Here is a 13,100-nt window from a genome sequence, read left to right as displayed (position 1 = left end):
CTGCCCATACCCTAGATAAGGCCTAGCCCAGGCCCTGACGCTTTCTTTCCCAGCTCTCTTTCCCAGGCCTTTCCCGGCCTTGTGGAGGGCCAAAATGGCCTCGTGCCAGCCAGAATGATGAATAAACCTACCCTTTACCTGAATACCACGTGTGTGGTGTTGTTCTTACTTGGCTACCTCTTTTTTTTGGGGGAGGGGATCCGGTCGTGGGGCCTGAACTCTGGGCCTGGGCGCTGTCCCTCAGCTCTTCAGCTCAAGGCTAGTGCTCTACAGCTTGAGCCACACGCCACTTCTGGCTTTTTTCTTTTTGCTTATGTGGTGCTGAGGAATCAAACCCAGGGCCTCATGCATGCAAGGCAAGCGCTCTACCACTGAGCCAACTTCCCAACCCCCTGTTTTTTTTTGTTTTTGTTGTTGTTGTTTTTTGTCAGTTGTGTTTAAAGTCTGGGACAGAGCTCTTCAACTCAAGGCTGGCACTCTACCACTTGAGCCACAGTGCCACTTCCGGTTTTATGGAGATAAGAGTCTCACGGAGTTTCCTGCCAAGGCTGGCTTTGAACTGTGATCCTCAGATCTCAGCCTCCTGAGTAGCTAGGATTACAGGCATGAACCACTAGCACCCGGCAAGGAGTTTGTTATTGTTTTGTTTTACTGGTCATGGGGCTTGAACTCAAGGCCTCGGGGCTTGCTGTTCCTCAGATTTTTTGCTCAAGTGTAGGACTCTACCACTTGAGCCACAGCTCTACTTTTGCTTTTTTGTTGCTTAAATGTAGTCTCATAGACTTTCCTGCATGGCATGGCTTCCTCAGACCTCAGCCTCCTGAGTAGCATGAGACACTCACGCCCAACATACAAAGGAGTTTTAACAAGGAGGCCTGGGAAGGTGGCTCAGTGGTAGAGCACTTGCCTTGCATGCCTGAGGCCCTGGGTTCGATTCCTCAGCACCACATAAGCAAAAAGAAAAAAGCCGGAAGTGGCGCTATGGCTCAGGTGGTAGAGCACTAGCCTTGAGCTGAAGAGCTGAGGAACAGTGCCCAGGCCCAGAGTTCAGGCCCCACGACCGGACCCAAAAAACAAAAACAAAGGAGTTTTAACAAGGAGAATACATCTCAGGCCAACAAACTGAAAAATTAGTAACAATAAAAGTGAAAACCTGGGCTGGGAATGTGGCTTAGTGGTAGAGTGCTTGCCTAGTACGCATGAAGCCCTGGGTGTTAGGTTTTTAAAAAGAGGTAGCTGAGTAAGAACTGCACCACTCACGTGGTTCAGGTAAGAGGTAGGTTTATTCAGTAGACCTGCTGGGACCAGGCAAGGTTGGCACTCCACATGGCTAGCAAGAGGAGCATCTGGCCCCAGATTAGGCCTTATATAGGGTAGGGGGCGGGGAAGGGTGTGTCCAGGTAAAGGGAAGTGGGATCAGGTGGAAGAAAGGTGTGGCCACATCAGGTTAAGATGTGACCTCAGCAGATGCGGATGTGACCTCTTCCAGGTGTCCCAGTTGCCTAGGTAACGCAGGTACTGGGCGAGGTCTGTTTGCCGTCCAGGAATGGACCTTACATTCCAGCCTTTTGATAATTATGAAAAAGGGCGAAGACTCTCTCTGGCTACTTCCTGCTGGCTACTCATGAGGTTAATATTTGAGGATCATGGTTCAAAGCTAGCCTGGGGGGGCTGGGAAGGTGGCTCAGTGGTAGAGTGCTTGCCTTGCATGCATGAGGCCCTGGGTTTGATTCCTCAGCACCACATACGCAAAAAGAAAAAAGCTGGAAGTGGCGCTGTGGCTCAAGTGGTAGAGCGCTAGCCTTGAGCTGAAGAGCTGAAGAGCTGAGGGACAGCGCCCAGGCCCAGAGTTCAGGCCCCACGACCGGACCCTCCCCCCCCCCAAAAAAAGAAACAAAGCTAGCCTGGGAAGGAAAGTCTTTGGCTCAAATCTCCGGTTTACTCTGAAGAAGCCAGGAATGGAGCTGTGGTTCAAATGGCAGAACACTAGCTTGAGCACAAAAATTCAGGGACAAGGCCTAGGACTGAGTTTAAGCCCCAGGGCTGGCACAGGAAAAAATAAAAAGGATTTTTTATGGATTTCAGGCTGTGAAAAACTGCTGTGGATGGAATGATGTTTGGAGAAGGAATGATATAGATATAGATATAGATATAGATATATACATATAGATATAGATACAGATAGTACAGGTTCTGGAGCTTGAATTCAGGGCATGGGTGCTGTCCTTTAGCCTTTTCTGGTCAAGGGTAGTATTCTACCACTTGAGCTACATCTCTACTTCTGGCTTTTTGTTGGTTAATTAGAGATAAAGAGTTGCACAGATTTTCCTGCCAGTGCTGGTTCAAAACGATGAGATCCTGAGATCCTCAGATCTTAGCCTACTGAGTGGCTAGGTTTACAGACATGAGCTACCAGTGTCCATCCTATTTTATTACATTTCTTTTTTCCCATTTATTATTATTATTTTGGGGGGGGTCTGGTCGTGGGGCCTGAACTCTGGGCCTGGGCGCTGTCCCTCAGCTCTTCAGCTCAAGACTAGCGCTCTACCACTTGAGCCACAGCACCTTCCGGCTTTTTTCTTTTTGCTTATGTGGTGCTGAGGAATCGAACCCAGGGCCTCATGCATGCAAGGCAAGCGCTCTACCACGGAGCCACCTTCCCAGCCCCCCCCCCCCACTTTTAAATTCTAAGCAAAATCATTCTGACATTGCGCCCCGAGGTGAAGGCAAGTGTGTGTGCGCATTCTGCAAGCTACCAGCCCTCTCTGCTCAGTCGGCCCAGGGTACGGGCTGGAGGCTAATGAGGTGTAAGTGCTAAAGATTTGAACAGTTGAGGGTGCAGCTCAACTGCACGTTTCATTATAGGTCTTCACTCCAATGAAGACTCCTATCTGCACCTCTGAATATGCCCAACGAAAGTGTTCACTGCCCCACCAAAGGGTGGTAAGAGGCCGTGCTTATTGAGTACGGCACTTAGGCAAACCACCTGGTTCAGCCAGGCGCACAGAACAGGCTTTGAGCCAAAGTGAGCGGGAATCTTGACGCTCCGGGATACCCCAGATTGCACAGGCATAGAACCTCCCTATCCCAAACCTGTCAAGAAGCTCGAATCAGCTTTCGGCCACAGCTCTTTAGATTTGAATTGGGACCTTCTATCCGCCTAGCGGGGGGCGGGGGCGGGGGAGGAAGTACGCACGGTTGCCCGGCTCTCGATTGGTCGAGCCTGGCGACGGCACCTCTCGACACTCGCGAGCTCGGCGCTCGAGGGGTCGAGCCTGGCCGGGACCGGGTCAGCCATAGCCACGGTGCCTCAGGGCGAGGGGCAAAAGGTGGCCTCCGGCAGCCGGCGCGGGGATGTCGAGAAGCTCGAAAGCGGTACTAGGCCTCTCGGTGCTCCTGACGGCGGCCACGGTGGCCGGCGTGCATCTGAAGCAGCGGCTGGACCAGCAGGTCGGTGTCACGTGACCGCACGGGGGGGGGCGGGCTCGCGCGCGGCGGGGGCCTCAGGCCTGGGGCGGTGGGCTCCCGCGTGGCTCCCGCGTGGCTCCCGCGTGGCTCTCGGCGTCTCCTCGCGTCTACCCCCCGCCCCCCCGCTGGCCTCGGCCTCGGCCTCGCGGCGGCGCCCCCGGCGGCCCTGCAGGAGTTCTGCTGACCCCGCGCCTGAGGCGCTGGGCCCGAGGTCCCGGGCGCTCCGACCCCGCGCGTGCTCAGTGGCGCGCACCGCCCTCGCCTGCTCCCGGGGGCCGCTCGGAAGTCGAAGGCGGGAAGGGGTGTGTGCGTGTGTGTGTGTGTGTGTGTGTGCGTGTGCGTGTGAGTATTCTGCAAGGTACGAAGTCAAAGGCGGGAAGTGTGTGTGTGTGTGTGTGCGCGTGTGTGTGCGTGCGTGCGTGCATTCTGCACGCTACCAGCCCTCTCCGCTCAGTCGGGCCCAGGGTTCGGGCTGGAGCCTAATGAGGTGTAAGTGCTAAAGATTTGAACAGTTGAGGGTGCAGTTCGGTGGCTTGCCTAGAATGCGCGAGGCCTTGGGTTCCATCTCCAGCCTGGCAAAATAATGTTGCTTCCTTAGACGACCCCCCCCCCCGACTCCCCATCCCCGAACCTCCCCCCCACTCCTGGCTCCTGCCTTTGGCCAAGGTAATCTAGTGAGATGTTTTTTGTGTGTGTGTATGTGTGTGTTTTAGTTAACATATTACTGTGGAAACTAGATTCTGGGAACGGTAAAGATGCCATCTTCCCCAATTTTCTTTTTAGTGCTTTGTTTCAGAAAACATCTGTCCTTTAACTAATGAGTGATTGACCGCCTACTCTGTCAGTAGTATTTTCTTATTCAAGTTGGCATGCCAGGCACTGCACTGGGAATATGGTACAAAGGTAAGGAATCTAGAGACTGTAAAAAAAAACGATTTGTAGCTGTGCTAAAATATTATAAGCAGGTCATCGTTGAACTTTCAGTACTTTGATAGGCATTTGGGTTGAGGCTAGTTGGCCAAGGGTAGAAATAAAGAACTAAGTGTATCAAAGTAAACAGTCTTAATTTGCCTGACCAGAGCCTTTGACCGTGCTCTGTATTTGGTGTACATTGATGAAGGCAGATGAGGATTGTCTGTGCTGTTCACAATCTGAAAATGGGAGGAGTGGAAACATGTGACTGGCGCAGGTATCTGGAGGGGATCCATGATGACAAGGTAGGGAAGAGATAGAGATTTGAAATTAAAGTATGATTGCACTGGGTTAGCTTTTGGAATAGAGGCAGGAGATTTCCTGCTTGGAACTAACAGGAAATGGTGGTAATGGTAGAGAACACAGGATGTCATGTTAATCCTGAGGTCAGTGAATCCAGTTATTTTCCAAAAGAATGAATTAGGGATAGTTAAGAGATTTATCTGGTGCTTTAGCTGCACATACATATACATCACATGGCTCCTGGGAAGTTTTCACAACTAGGGCTGGGCCCCTTACTCCACAAGAATTAAACTCTTGTGTACAGGGATTCTGTTTCTGTATGTTCCAAAAGTCATCCAGAAGATTTTAATACATAACCAGGGTTGAGAATTGCTTTTAGAGAAGGGAAAAAAATGGAAGAACAGAGAGACTTCTTTATGTTGAAGTTAGTGATGAAAAAAGATCAACTAAAGTAATCTGTTTATTTTACATCCAAACTTGCATTGGATACCCACTTTGTAGCAGGGAGAAAGAATAAGCTCAGATTGGCATGGTGGATGTGTTATAATGGTCAAGGAAGCAAGAAATTAAAGAATGTCTATTGTTTCCTGTTTGCCACATATCAGGCAGGCACACTGTATCATCCTTAATCCTCAATGTAACCCAGTTAATACCAAGTATTGTGGTTCATTTGATAAGTTTCCAAGTTTATGCTGGTGGAAGAACAATATGGTTTGCATTTGGTAGTAACTACCTCAGACTTTTTTTGTTGTTGTTGTTCAACTGTGGAGTCTGAACTCTGGGCCTGGGTGCTGTCCCTCAGCTCTTCAGCTCAAGGCTAGTGCTCTACCACTTGAACCTTAGCACCACCTCCAGCTTTTTCTGCTTATGTGGTGCTGAGGAATCAAACCCAAGGCAAGCACTCTACCACCACTGAGCCATCTTCCTAGCCCCTACCTCCAACTTTGACTCTTGGTAACCACCCAGGATAGTGGTATGTCATATGATTATTCTCTCTGGAGACACTGGGCAGTGGAGCAAGCTGCAGGTCCCAGTCAGCCAGTCTGATTTTGTGGCTGAATGGTAGGTACTCTGTTCCTGAGTTTTAGTGTGTATTCAGTGCATTTTTTAATTTTTTGGGTCCGGTCCTGGGGCCTGAACTCTGGGCCTGGGCGCTGTCCCTCAGCTCTTCAGCTCAAGGCTAACTCTCTACCACTTGAGCCACAGCACCACTTCCAGCTTTTTTCTTTTTTGCTTATGTGGTGCTGAGGAATCGAACCCAGGGCCTCATGCATGCAAGGCCAGCACTCTACCACTGAGCTACCTTCCCAGCCCCATCAGTGCATTTTTTTGACTGTTTGCATTTGCAACTTATAATGGGCTTATCAGAGCATAGCCCTCTTGTAAGAAGAGTATTTGACTAAGCCAAAGTTGCAGATGGGTGTTAGAATGGCATCCACCTAAGAGAGATCTTTGGTGGTTAGTAAGGTAGTATGTGGAAGTCACTGAAAGGATGTGTGAAGCAATCACCTGGAGAAAGATAGCAAATGATGGATGGAGAGACAGATGGAGATTGTGCACAGGTTGATATATCGGTAAAAGGAGGGGAGGCCTAGGGGACAGGTATGGAAGGAATGATCCCAGTTTATGATAATAGACTTGGTGATATGTATATGTAGGTGTGTCCTGGTATGAGGACAGAAAGACCTGGGGGTCTCAGTTGTGATCTTGCCCAGGCTCTAAGGTTTGAGGAAGTTTAGTTTCAAGTTGAGTTACTAGTTCAGGATTCACAGAAATTTCCAACTCCCCTATAGCATATGAAACTGTTGGCCTAGAGGAAATCTAGCAGATGTGGGGCGGGGGTGGGGGTGGGGCAGAGAAGGGGGTTGGGAGGGGAGGTATCATCTTTAAAAATAGATATAATAGGGGCTGGGAATGGGCTTAATGGTAGTGCTTGCCTAGCATGCATGAAGCCCAGGGTTCCATTCCATATAAACAGAAAAGGCTGGAAGTGGCACTGTGGCTCAAGTGATAAGAGTGCTAGCCTTGGGTAAAAGAAGCTCAGGGACAGTGCCCAGGCCCTGAGTTCAAAACCCTAGGATTGGAAGAAACAAGCAAACTTATTAGAGTATTTTGTTGTTGTTGTTGTTGTTGGTGGTGGTGGTGGTCATGGGGGCCTGGGCGCTCTCCCTCAGCTCTTCAGCCCAAGGGGAGCACTCTACCATTTGAGCTACAGTGCCACTTCTGGTTTTCTGGTTTTTAATTGGAGATTAGAGTCACATGGACTTTCCTGCCCGTGCTGGCTTTGAACTGTGATCCTCAGATCTCAGCCTCCTGAGTAGCTAGGATTATAGGCGTGAGCCACCGGCACCTGGCTTGTTTCTGGTTTTTTTTTTAATGTATATGTACATATAAATTTTATTTATTTATTTATTTTTTGTACTGGGGATTGAGCCTAAGACGTTGCACTGGCTCAAGTGCTTTGCCACTGAGCTACATCCAAGCACTTCACTAGAGTATTTTGTGAGCTTTTTTATTTCCATTAGTGTACCGGTCCTGAGGTTGAATGCTTGAGTTACAATTGAATTTCCAGATTTTCTTTCTTTTTTTTTTTTTGGTCCGGTCGTGGGCCTGAACTCTGGGCCTGGGCGCTATCCCTCAGCTCTTCAGCTCAAGGCTAGCGCTCTACCACTTGAGCCACAGTGCCACTTCTGGTTTTCTGGTGGTTTATTGGATTATCTCTAAGTCCAAATCACTTCCATTGAGCAACCTTCCCAGCCCCAACTTCCAGATTTTTATGTTTAATTAGAAATGAGAGTCTCATGGACTTTCCTGTTGGTAGGCTTCAAACTGTTATCCTCAGATTTCAGCGTCAGTAGATAGGATTACAGGTGTGAGCCACAGGCATCCAGCCCCATTAATTGTTTGAAGAATCAAATATTAAATTTTCAAATTAAAAGTGCCAATTTTTATTTATTTACCATTTTTGTTTTTGTTTTGTGTGCATTCGGCAAATTTTAAAATGTGAAAAGAGCCCCTGTGGCTTATACATGTAACTCTAGCTACTCAGGAGGCTGAGATCTGAGTATTGCAGTTCGAAGCTAGCCTTGGCAGGAAACTTTGTGAGACTCTATCTCCGATTAAACATTAGAAATCTGGAAATGGAGCTATGACTCAAAGTATCAATAGCTTTGAGCAAAAAAGCTCAGGGACAGTGCCCATGTCCTGAGTTCAAAGCCTTATGATCCATAAAAACTGAAAAAAATTAAAATAGAAATTGAGTATTTACAATCTGACTGTTTTTCTTTTCTGTCTTGTCTTGTCTTTTTTCTTTTTTTCTGGTCATGGGGCTTAAACTGTGGGTTTGAGCATTGTCCCTGAGCTCTTCAGCTCAAGTCTAGTGCTCTGCCACTTTGAGCCACAGTGCCACTTCTGGTTTTCTGGTGGTTTATTGGATTATCTCTAAGTCCAAATCTCTTGGACTTTACTGCCCGGGCTGAGCTGGAAAGAACATGATCCTCAGATCTCAGCCTCATGAGTAGTTAGGATTACAGGCGTGAGAGGTGGCCAGCACAAGCTGAATGTTTTTAAGTGTGTATTTTGGTAACACTGTTTGGATTTGAAAGGCACAAGGATGAGTGCCTCCTGTTGAGAGTGTTACTAAAACCTTTTTCTTAACATTTTTAGAGGCTTCGTGATGGAGTAATCAGAGACATTGAGAGGCAAAATCGAAAAAAAGAAAATATTCGTCTTTTGGGAGAACAGATTATTTTGACCAAAGAACTTGAAGCAGAAAGAGAGAAGATGTTGGAAAAAGGATCTCAAAAAACATGACTTTAAATGAATGTGAAATACTGGGACATACAGTGCTGAGTTGTGTGTGTTGTATTATAGAGATATAGAGAATAGCTTCGTGTTTTTTCTTTTTTCTTTCTTTTTTTTTTTTTTTTTTACCAGTTGTGGGGCCTGAACTCTGGGCCTGGGCGCTGTCCCTCAGCTCTTCAGCTCAAGGCTGGGGAATTGAACCCAGGACTTCATGCATGCAAGACAAGCACTCTACCACTGAGCCACCTTCCCAGCCCTAGCTTAGTGTTGTTTTTTTTTTTTGGGTCAGGTCATGGGGCCTGAACTCTGGGCCTGGGCGCTGTCCCTCAGCTCTTCAGCTCAAGGCTAGCACTCTACCACTTGAGCCACAGTGCCACTTCCGGCTTTTTTCTTTTTGCTAATGTGGTGCTGAGGAATCAAACCCAGGGCCTCGGGCATGCAAGGCAAGCGCTCTACCACTGAGCCACCTTCCCAGCCGTTTTTTGTTTTTTTTTTAACAGCTGTTTTTTTGGTTACTGTCCTTCTAAATTTTGATCAAATAAAAAGGGCAGTGTATCCTATATTCTAATTTGCTTCTTTAAGAACTTGTTATATCTGAATAAAGAATTCGGGGCAGATGCTTTTCTGGACTTTCTGTCTGTAGGATTCTACTACCAGCCAACTCAGTGTCTTGAGTTCAGAGTTATTACTAAAAAGCACTTCTGAACCTGTGAGAAGGAAAGGATGGATACCAATATCCACCTGAGCAGTCTGATAAGTCGACATGATGATGAAGCCACAAGAACATCCACCTCGGAAGGGCTGGAGGAGGGAGAGGTGGAAGGAGAGACTCTCCTGATTGTAGAATCGGAGGATCAGGCGTCAGTGGACTTATCTCATGACCAGAGTGGAGATTCCCTCAACAGTGATGAAGGAGATGTGTCATGGATGGAGGAGCAGTTGTCCTACTTCTGCGACAAGTGCCAAAAATGGATACCAGCTAGTAAGGAGCTTCTCAATTCCTTTAATTTATCAGTTCCTGTTTGAAATTTTGTGTTGCCAGACTGTGGAAGAAACACGAATGTAAAGTAGACCTAAATAAAAGGATAATTATTATACTTATTATTATTTAAGCTGATCAAATATAAATTTATATAACATACAGACATACTTGTACTAATAAAAATTGTTAACTTCCATCCTATTGTTAAATTAACTTTTTTTTTTTTTGCCTTATTGGGGTTTGAACTCAGATATACAGCTCCTTCCCTAAATTAATATATATATATATTTTTTGTTTTGTTTTGTTTTTTTCTGTCAGTTGTGGAGCTTAAACTCTGGGCCTGACACTGTTCTTCAGTTCTTTTTTTTGGGGGGGGGGGAGGGTCCGGTTGTGGGGCCTGAACTCTGGCCTGGGCGCTGTCCCTCAGCTCTTCAGCTCAAGGCCAGCGCTCAACCACTTGAGCCACAGCACCACTTCCGGCTTTTTTCATTTTGCTTATGTGGTGCTGAGGAATCAAACCCAGGGCCTCAGGCATGCAAGGCAAGCACTCTACCACTGAGCCATCTTCCCAGCCCCATCAGTTCTTTGGCTCAAGGCTAGTGCTCTACTACTTGAGCTACAGTGCCACTTCCGGTTTTGTGGTTTTTTATTGGCGATAAAAGTCTCATGGACTTTCCTGCCTGGGCTGACTAGGAAATGAGATCCTTATCTCAGCTTCCTGAGTAGCTAGGATTACAGGTGTGAGCCACTGGTGCCTGGCTAAATTAATATTCTTGATGGTAACTCAATAAAAAATTACAAAATTTGGCTGGAAAAGTAGCTTAGTGGTAGAGTGCTAGCCTAGCATGCCCTGGGTTCCAATCTTCAGTACCACATAAACAGAAAAAGCTGGAAGTGATGCTGTGGCTCAAGTGGTAGAGTGCTAACCTTGAGCAAAAGAAACTCAGGGACAGTGCCTAGGCCCTGAGTTCAAGTCCCAGGACTGGCAAAAAAAAAAAAATAGAAAATTTGAAATGCCATGTTGTTGAAAGTACTAATCATGTTTATCTAATAAGATTATATACAGGCACTGGTGGCTCATGCCTATAATCCTAGCTACTCTGGAGATTGAGATCTGAGGATCATGGTTCAAAGCCAGCCCAGGCAGGAAAGTAATGAGACTTATCTCCAATCAACTACCAAATATCCAGAAGTAGAGTTCTGGCTGTAGTGGTAGAGTGCTAGCCTTGAGCAAAATTAGTTCAGGGTCAGCACCCAGGCCCTGAGTTCAAGCCCATGATACAACACACACACACACACACACACACAAAGGTGTTAAGGGGTTGAGGACCAAATTCTAGTCATACTTGAAGTTCAAGTGCATAAAAATTACTGTTAGGTTTAATACATGGACAACTGCTATAGTCAGATCAGAGGTTTTTGATGCTCTTTGGTAGTACATACGGTTTTATTTCTCACTTTTGGACTTCTTTATCTGCTGGCAAGTCATATGCACACACCTTGAGGGTTTCAGCTAGCATACTAGTTTGAGTGCTTTGTCAGCTATCATACAATTTGTACCAAAATAGGAGACTAGAAAAAAAGTACTAGAAGAATGCTTTGTGTAAGAGTTTATAGCCAGGTGAAGTATATATGCACATATATTTGCATACATTTTTGTGAAGTGGGTCATTTTCTGGCATGTGGAAACATTTTTGTTAAAATGGATTCAGCAGTTCAGATTAATGGATAATGTTACAACATTTTTATAGTAAACCAACCTAGAAGCTAGGTCTTCAAAACTGGTTTTTGTTTCCAAACTGTCTAAATTTATTGACTCAGGGTTCTGTCCAAATATCTGTAGCTTTCCTGGTTCTCACAGGAATATTTTATGCCTTTTTATTGATCATTGGAATTGAACTCTGGGCCCTGGGCCATTGTCACTGAGCATTTTTGCTCAAGGCTAATGCTGTACTTCCTTGAGCCATAGCTCCATTTTCTGCTTTTGGGTTATTAATTGGAGGTAAGAGTCTCAGGGTCTTTTCCTCCCAGTTCTCAGACTTCTAAGTAGCTAGGATTAGAGCACATAGCTCAGAGTTTATTTAAAGTGCCCTTTGTAGACAGGTTCCTGCTAACTTCAGCCTCTCTGGTCATGTATATAAGCAGAACTTTGTGGTTAGGGAGAAGTTTTTGACTACAAACAATTCTTATCCACTTGGCACATTTTTGTTTCTTCTCTAGAATATGGACCTCCTTGTTTTTCAAGCCTCCCCTACCTTCACCTCTACACTTCTAGTTCTTCAGGCCCTCCAGTAAATCCCTCTAACTTTTCTGTCTCCCTAATATAAATTAGCACCCTCTTTAGGTGCCCTCTCACTACCTCTGGGGTGCACATTACATTACGCTCCTACGCTTTTCATGTTCAAAGAGCATCAACATCACCTGGGAACTTGGATGCACAGGCCTATATTCCACCTCAGATTGGTTCATTTCATCTGGGGTAGCTGTAGGCATCATTAGGGAAACAGAAAACAGTTCTCTGGGTTCTGATACACCATGAGAATGGAGAATCACTGTGCAGTTGTGACCTATGCAGCCCTCGTAGACTTGTAAACTGATGAGAATAGGCACCATGTCTGCCTTGGACATTGAATATCTAATTCCCAGTCCAGTGCTTGGCAGGCAGTAACTCAGAAAGAATGTATGAAGAGACCTGTGTGAAGGAGTCAGGAATGTAATAGTTGGAAATCCAGTTGGAGCAATCATACCTGCTTTTCCAGTACCTTTCTCCTCTAAAGTTAAGGAACTGTAGAGTCTGTGGGAGCATGAACTTTACTTTAGAAGAATGAAAATCTTTTTCTGTACTCAATACCCTACTCTCATCCTGCAGTTGTGGATTGATTGAAAAAAGGGGGAAAAATGGAAATCTGGTTGATAAGATGATGAAAGAAAACTGAGTTTGCTGCTTTTAAGATAAGCCTGTGTTGTAACTTTTTTGTTTTCCTCCTAGGTCAGCTGAGGGAACAGCTCAGTTACCTTAAGGGTGATAACTTTTTTAGGTTTACTTGTTCAGATTGCTCAGCAGATGGCAAGGAGCAGTACGAGCGGCTGAAGCTAACATGGCAGCAAGTGAGTAAACAAATGCTCTTCTAAAATTCTTTGGGTTGGTCCTCTGAAAAATTTGGTGGATTGGTTATCTGTAGTGAGGAACTTGTGGTCTTTTGAGTTAAGGGATGCTTTCCAGACATTTCTAGACAGATGTCTGGAAAGAGGAGTCTTAGTTAAAAAACAAAAACGACCACGTTATCTACGTGACTTAAGTTTGAGATTTTCTTTGTTTTTTAAAGTTTCATAAATCTTTTATCAGAAATCTTTTATGTACAAAGGGATTAATTATGTTTATATGTAACACAAACCTTTGATGTTTTAATTGAACATCAGGTTCACTTTTTTGTTTTCCCTGAGGTTCATATGTTTTAGTTATGCTTTTAGTACAATGGAGCCATAGGATGGCAGCAGCAGAAGTAGATTTGGAAATAGTGGTGCTACATTACAAAATCCAAGACAATCCAGCTTTTCTTCATTCAAACTCAAACATTTTGAGTATTTTTTTGTTGATGATTTTTTCTTTTTTTTGGCTAGTCATGGGGCT

At 45.7% G+C, this 13,100-nt stretch overlaps 2 protein-coding genes across 3 annotated transcripts in view; both read left to right on the top strand.

Annotated features, from left to right (window-relative positions):
* Window positions 1-3,251: 3,251 nt before the first annotated feature.
* On the top strand, window positions 3,252-8,498 carry Pet117 (PET117 cytochrome c oxidase chaperone). The gene is made up of 2 exons (XM_070006693.1): window positions 3,252-3,450; window positions 8,350-8,498. Exons 1-2 carry the CDS (start codon window positions 3,355-3,357, stop codon window positions 8,494-8,496), a joined length of 243 nt encoding a protein of 80 aa, XP_069862794.1. The 5' UTR covers window positions 3,252-3,354; the 3' UTR covers window positions 8,497-8,498.
* A 705-nt stretch (window positions 8,499-9,203) lies between these two features.
* Window positions 9,204-13,100, top strand: part of Kat14 (lysine acetyltransferase 14) — a 39,946-nt gene continuing 36,049 nt past the window's right edge. For both annotated transcript variants that reach the window (XM_070006691.1, XM_070006692.1), the window contains exons 1-2: window positions 9,204-9,469; window positions 12,459-12,577. In XM_070006691.1, the coding sequence (XP_069862792.1) occupies window positions 9,211-9,469; window positions 12,459-12,577 (378 nt within the window). In that variant the 5' untranslated portion in view covers window positions 9,204-9,210. The remainder of the gene's footprint in view (window positions 9,470-12,458; window positions 12,578-13,100) is intronic.

The sequence above is a fragment of the Dipodomys merriami genome, unplaced genomic scaffold (assembly GCF_024711535.1).
Source record: "Dipodomys merriami isolate MVZ:Mamm:240054 unplaced genomic scaffold, mDipMer1.0.p SCAF_7, whole genome shotgun sequence".
Lineage (NCBI taxonomy): Eukaryota > Metazoa > Chordata > Mammalia > Rodentia > Heteromyidae > Dipodomys > Dipodomys merriami.
Note: the sequence above shows the minus strand (reverse complement) of the source record. Positions and strands in the feature narration are given on the sequence as shown.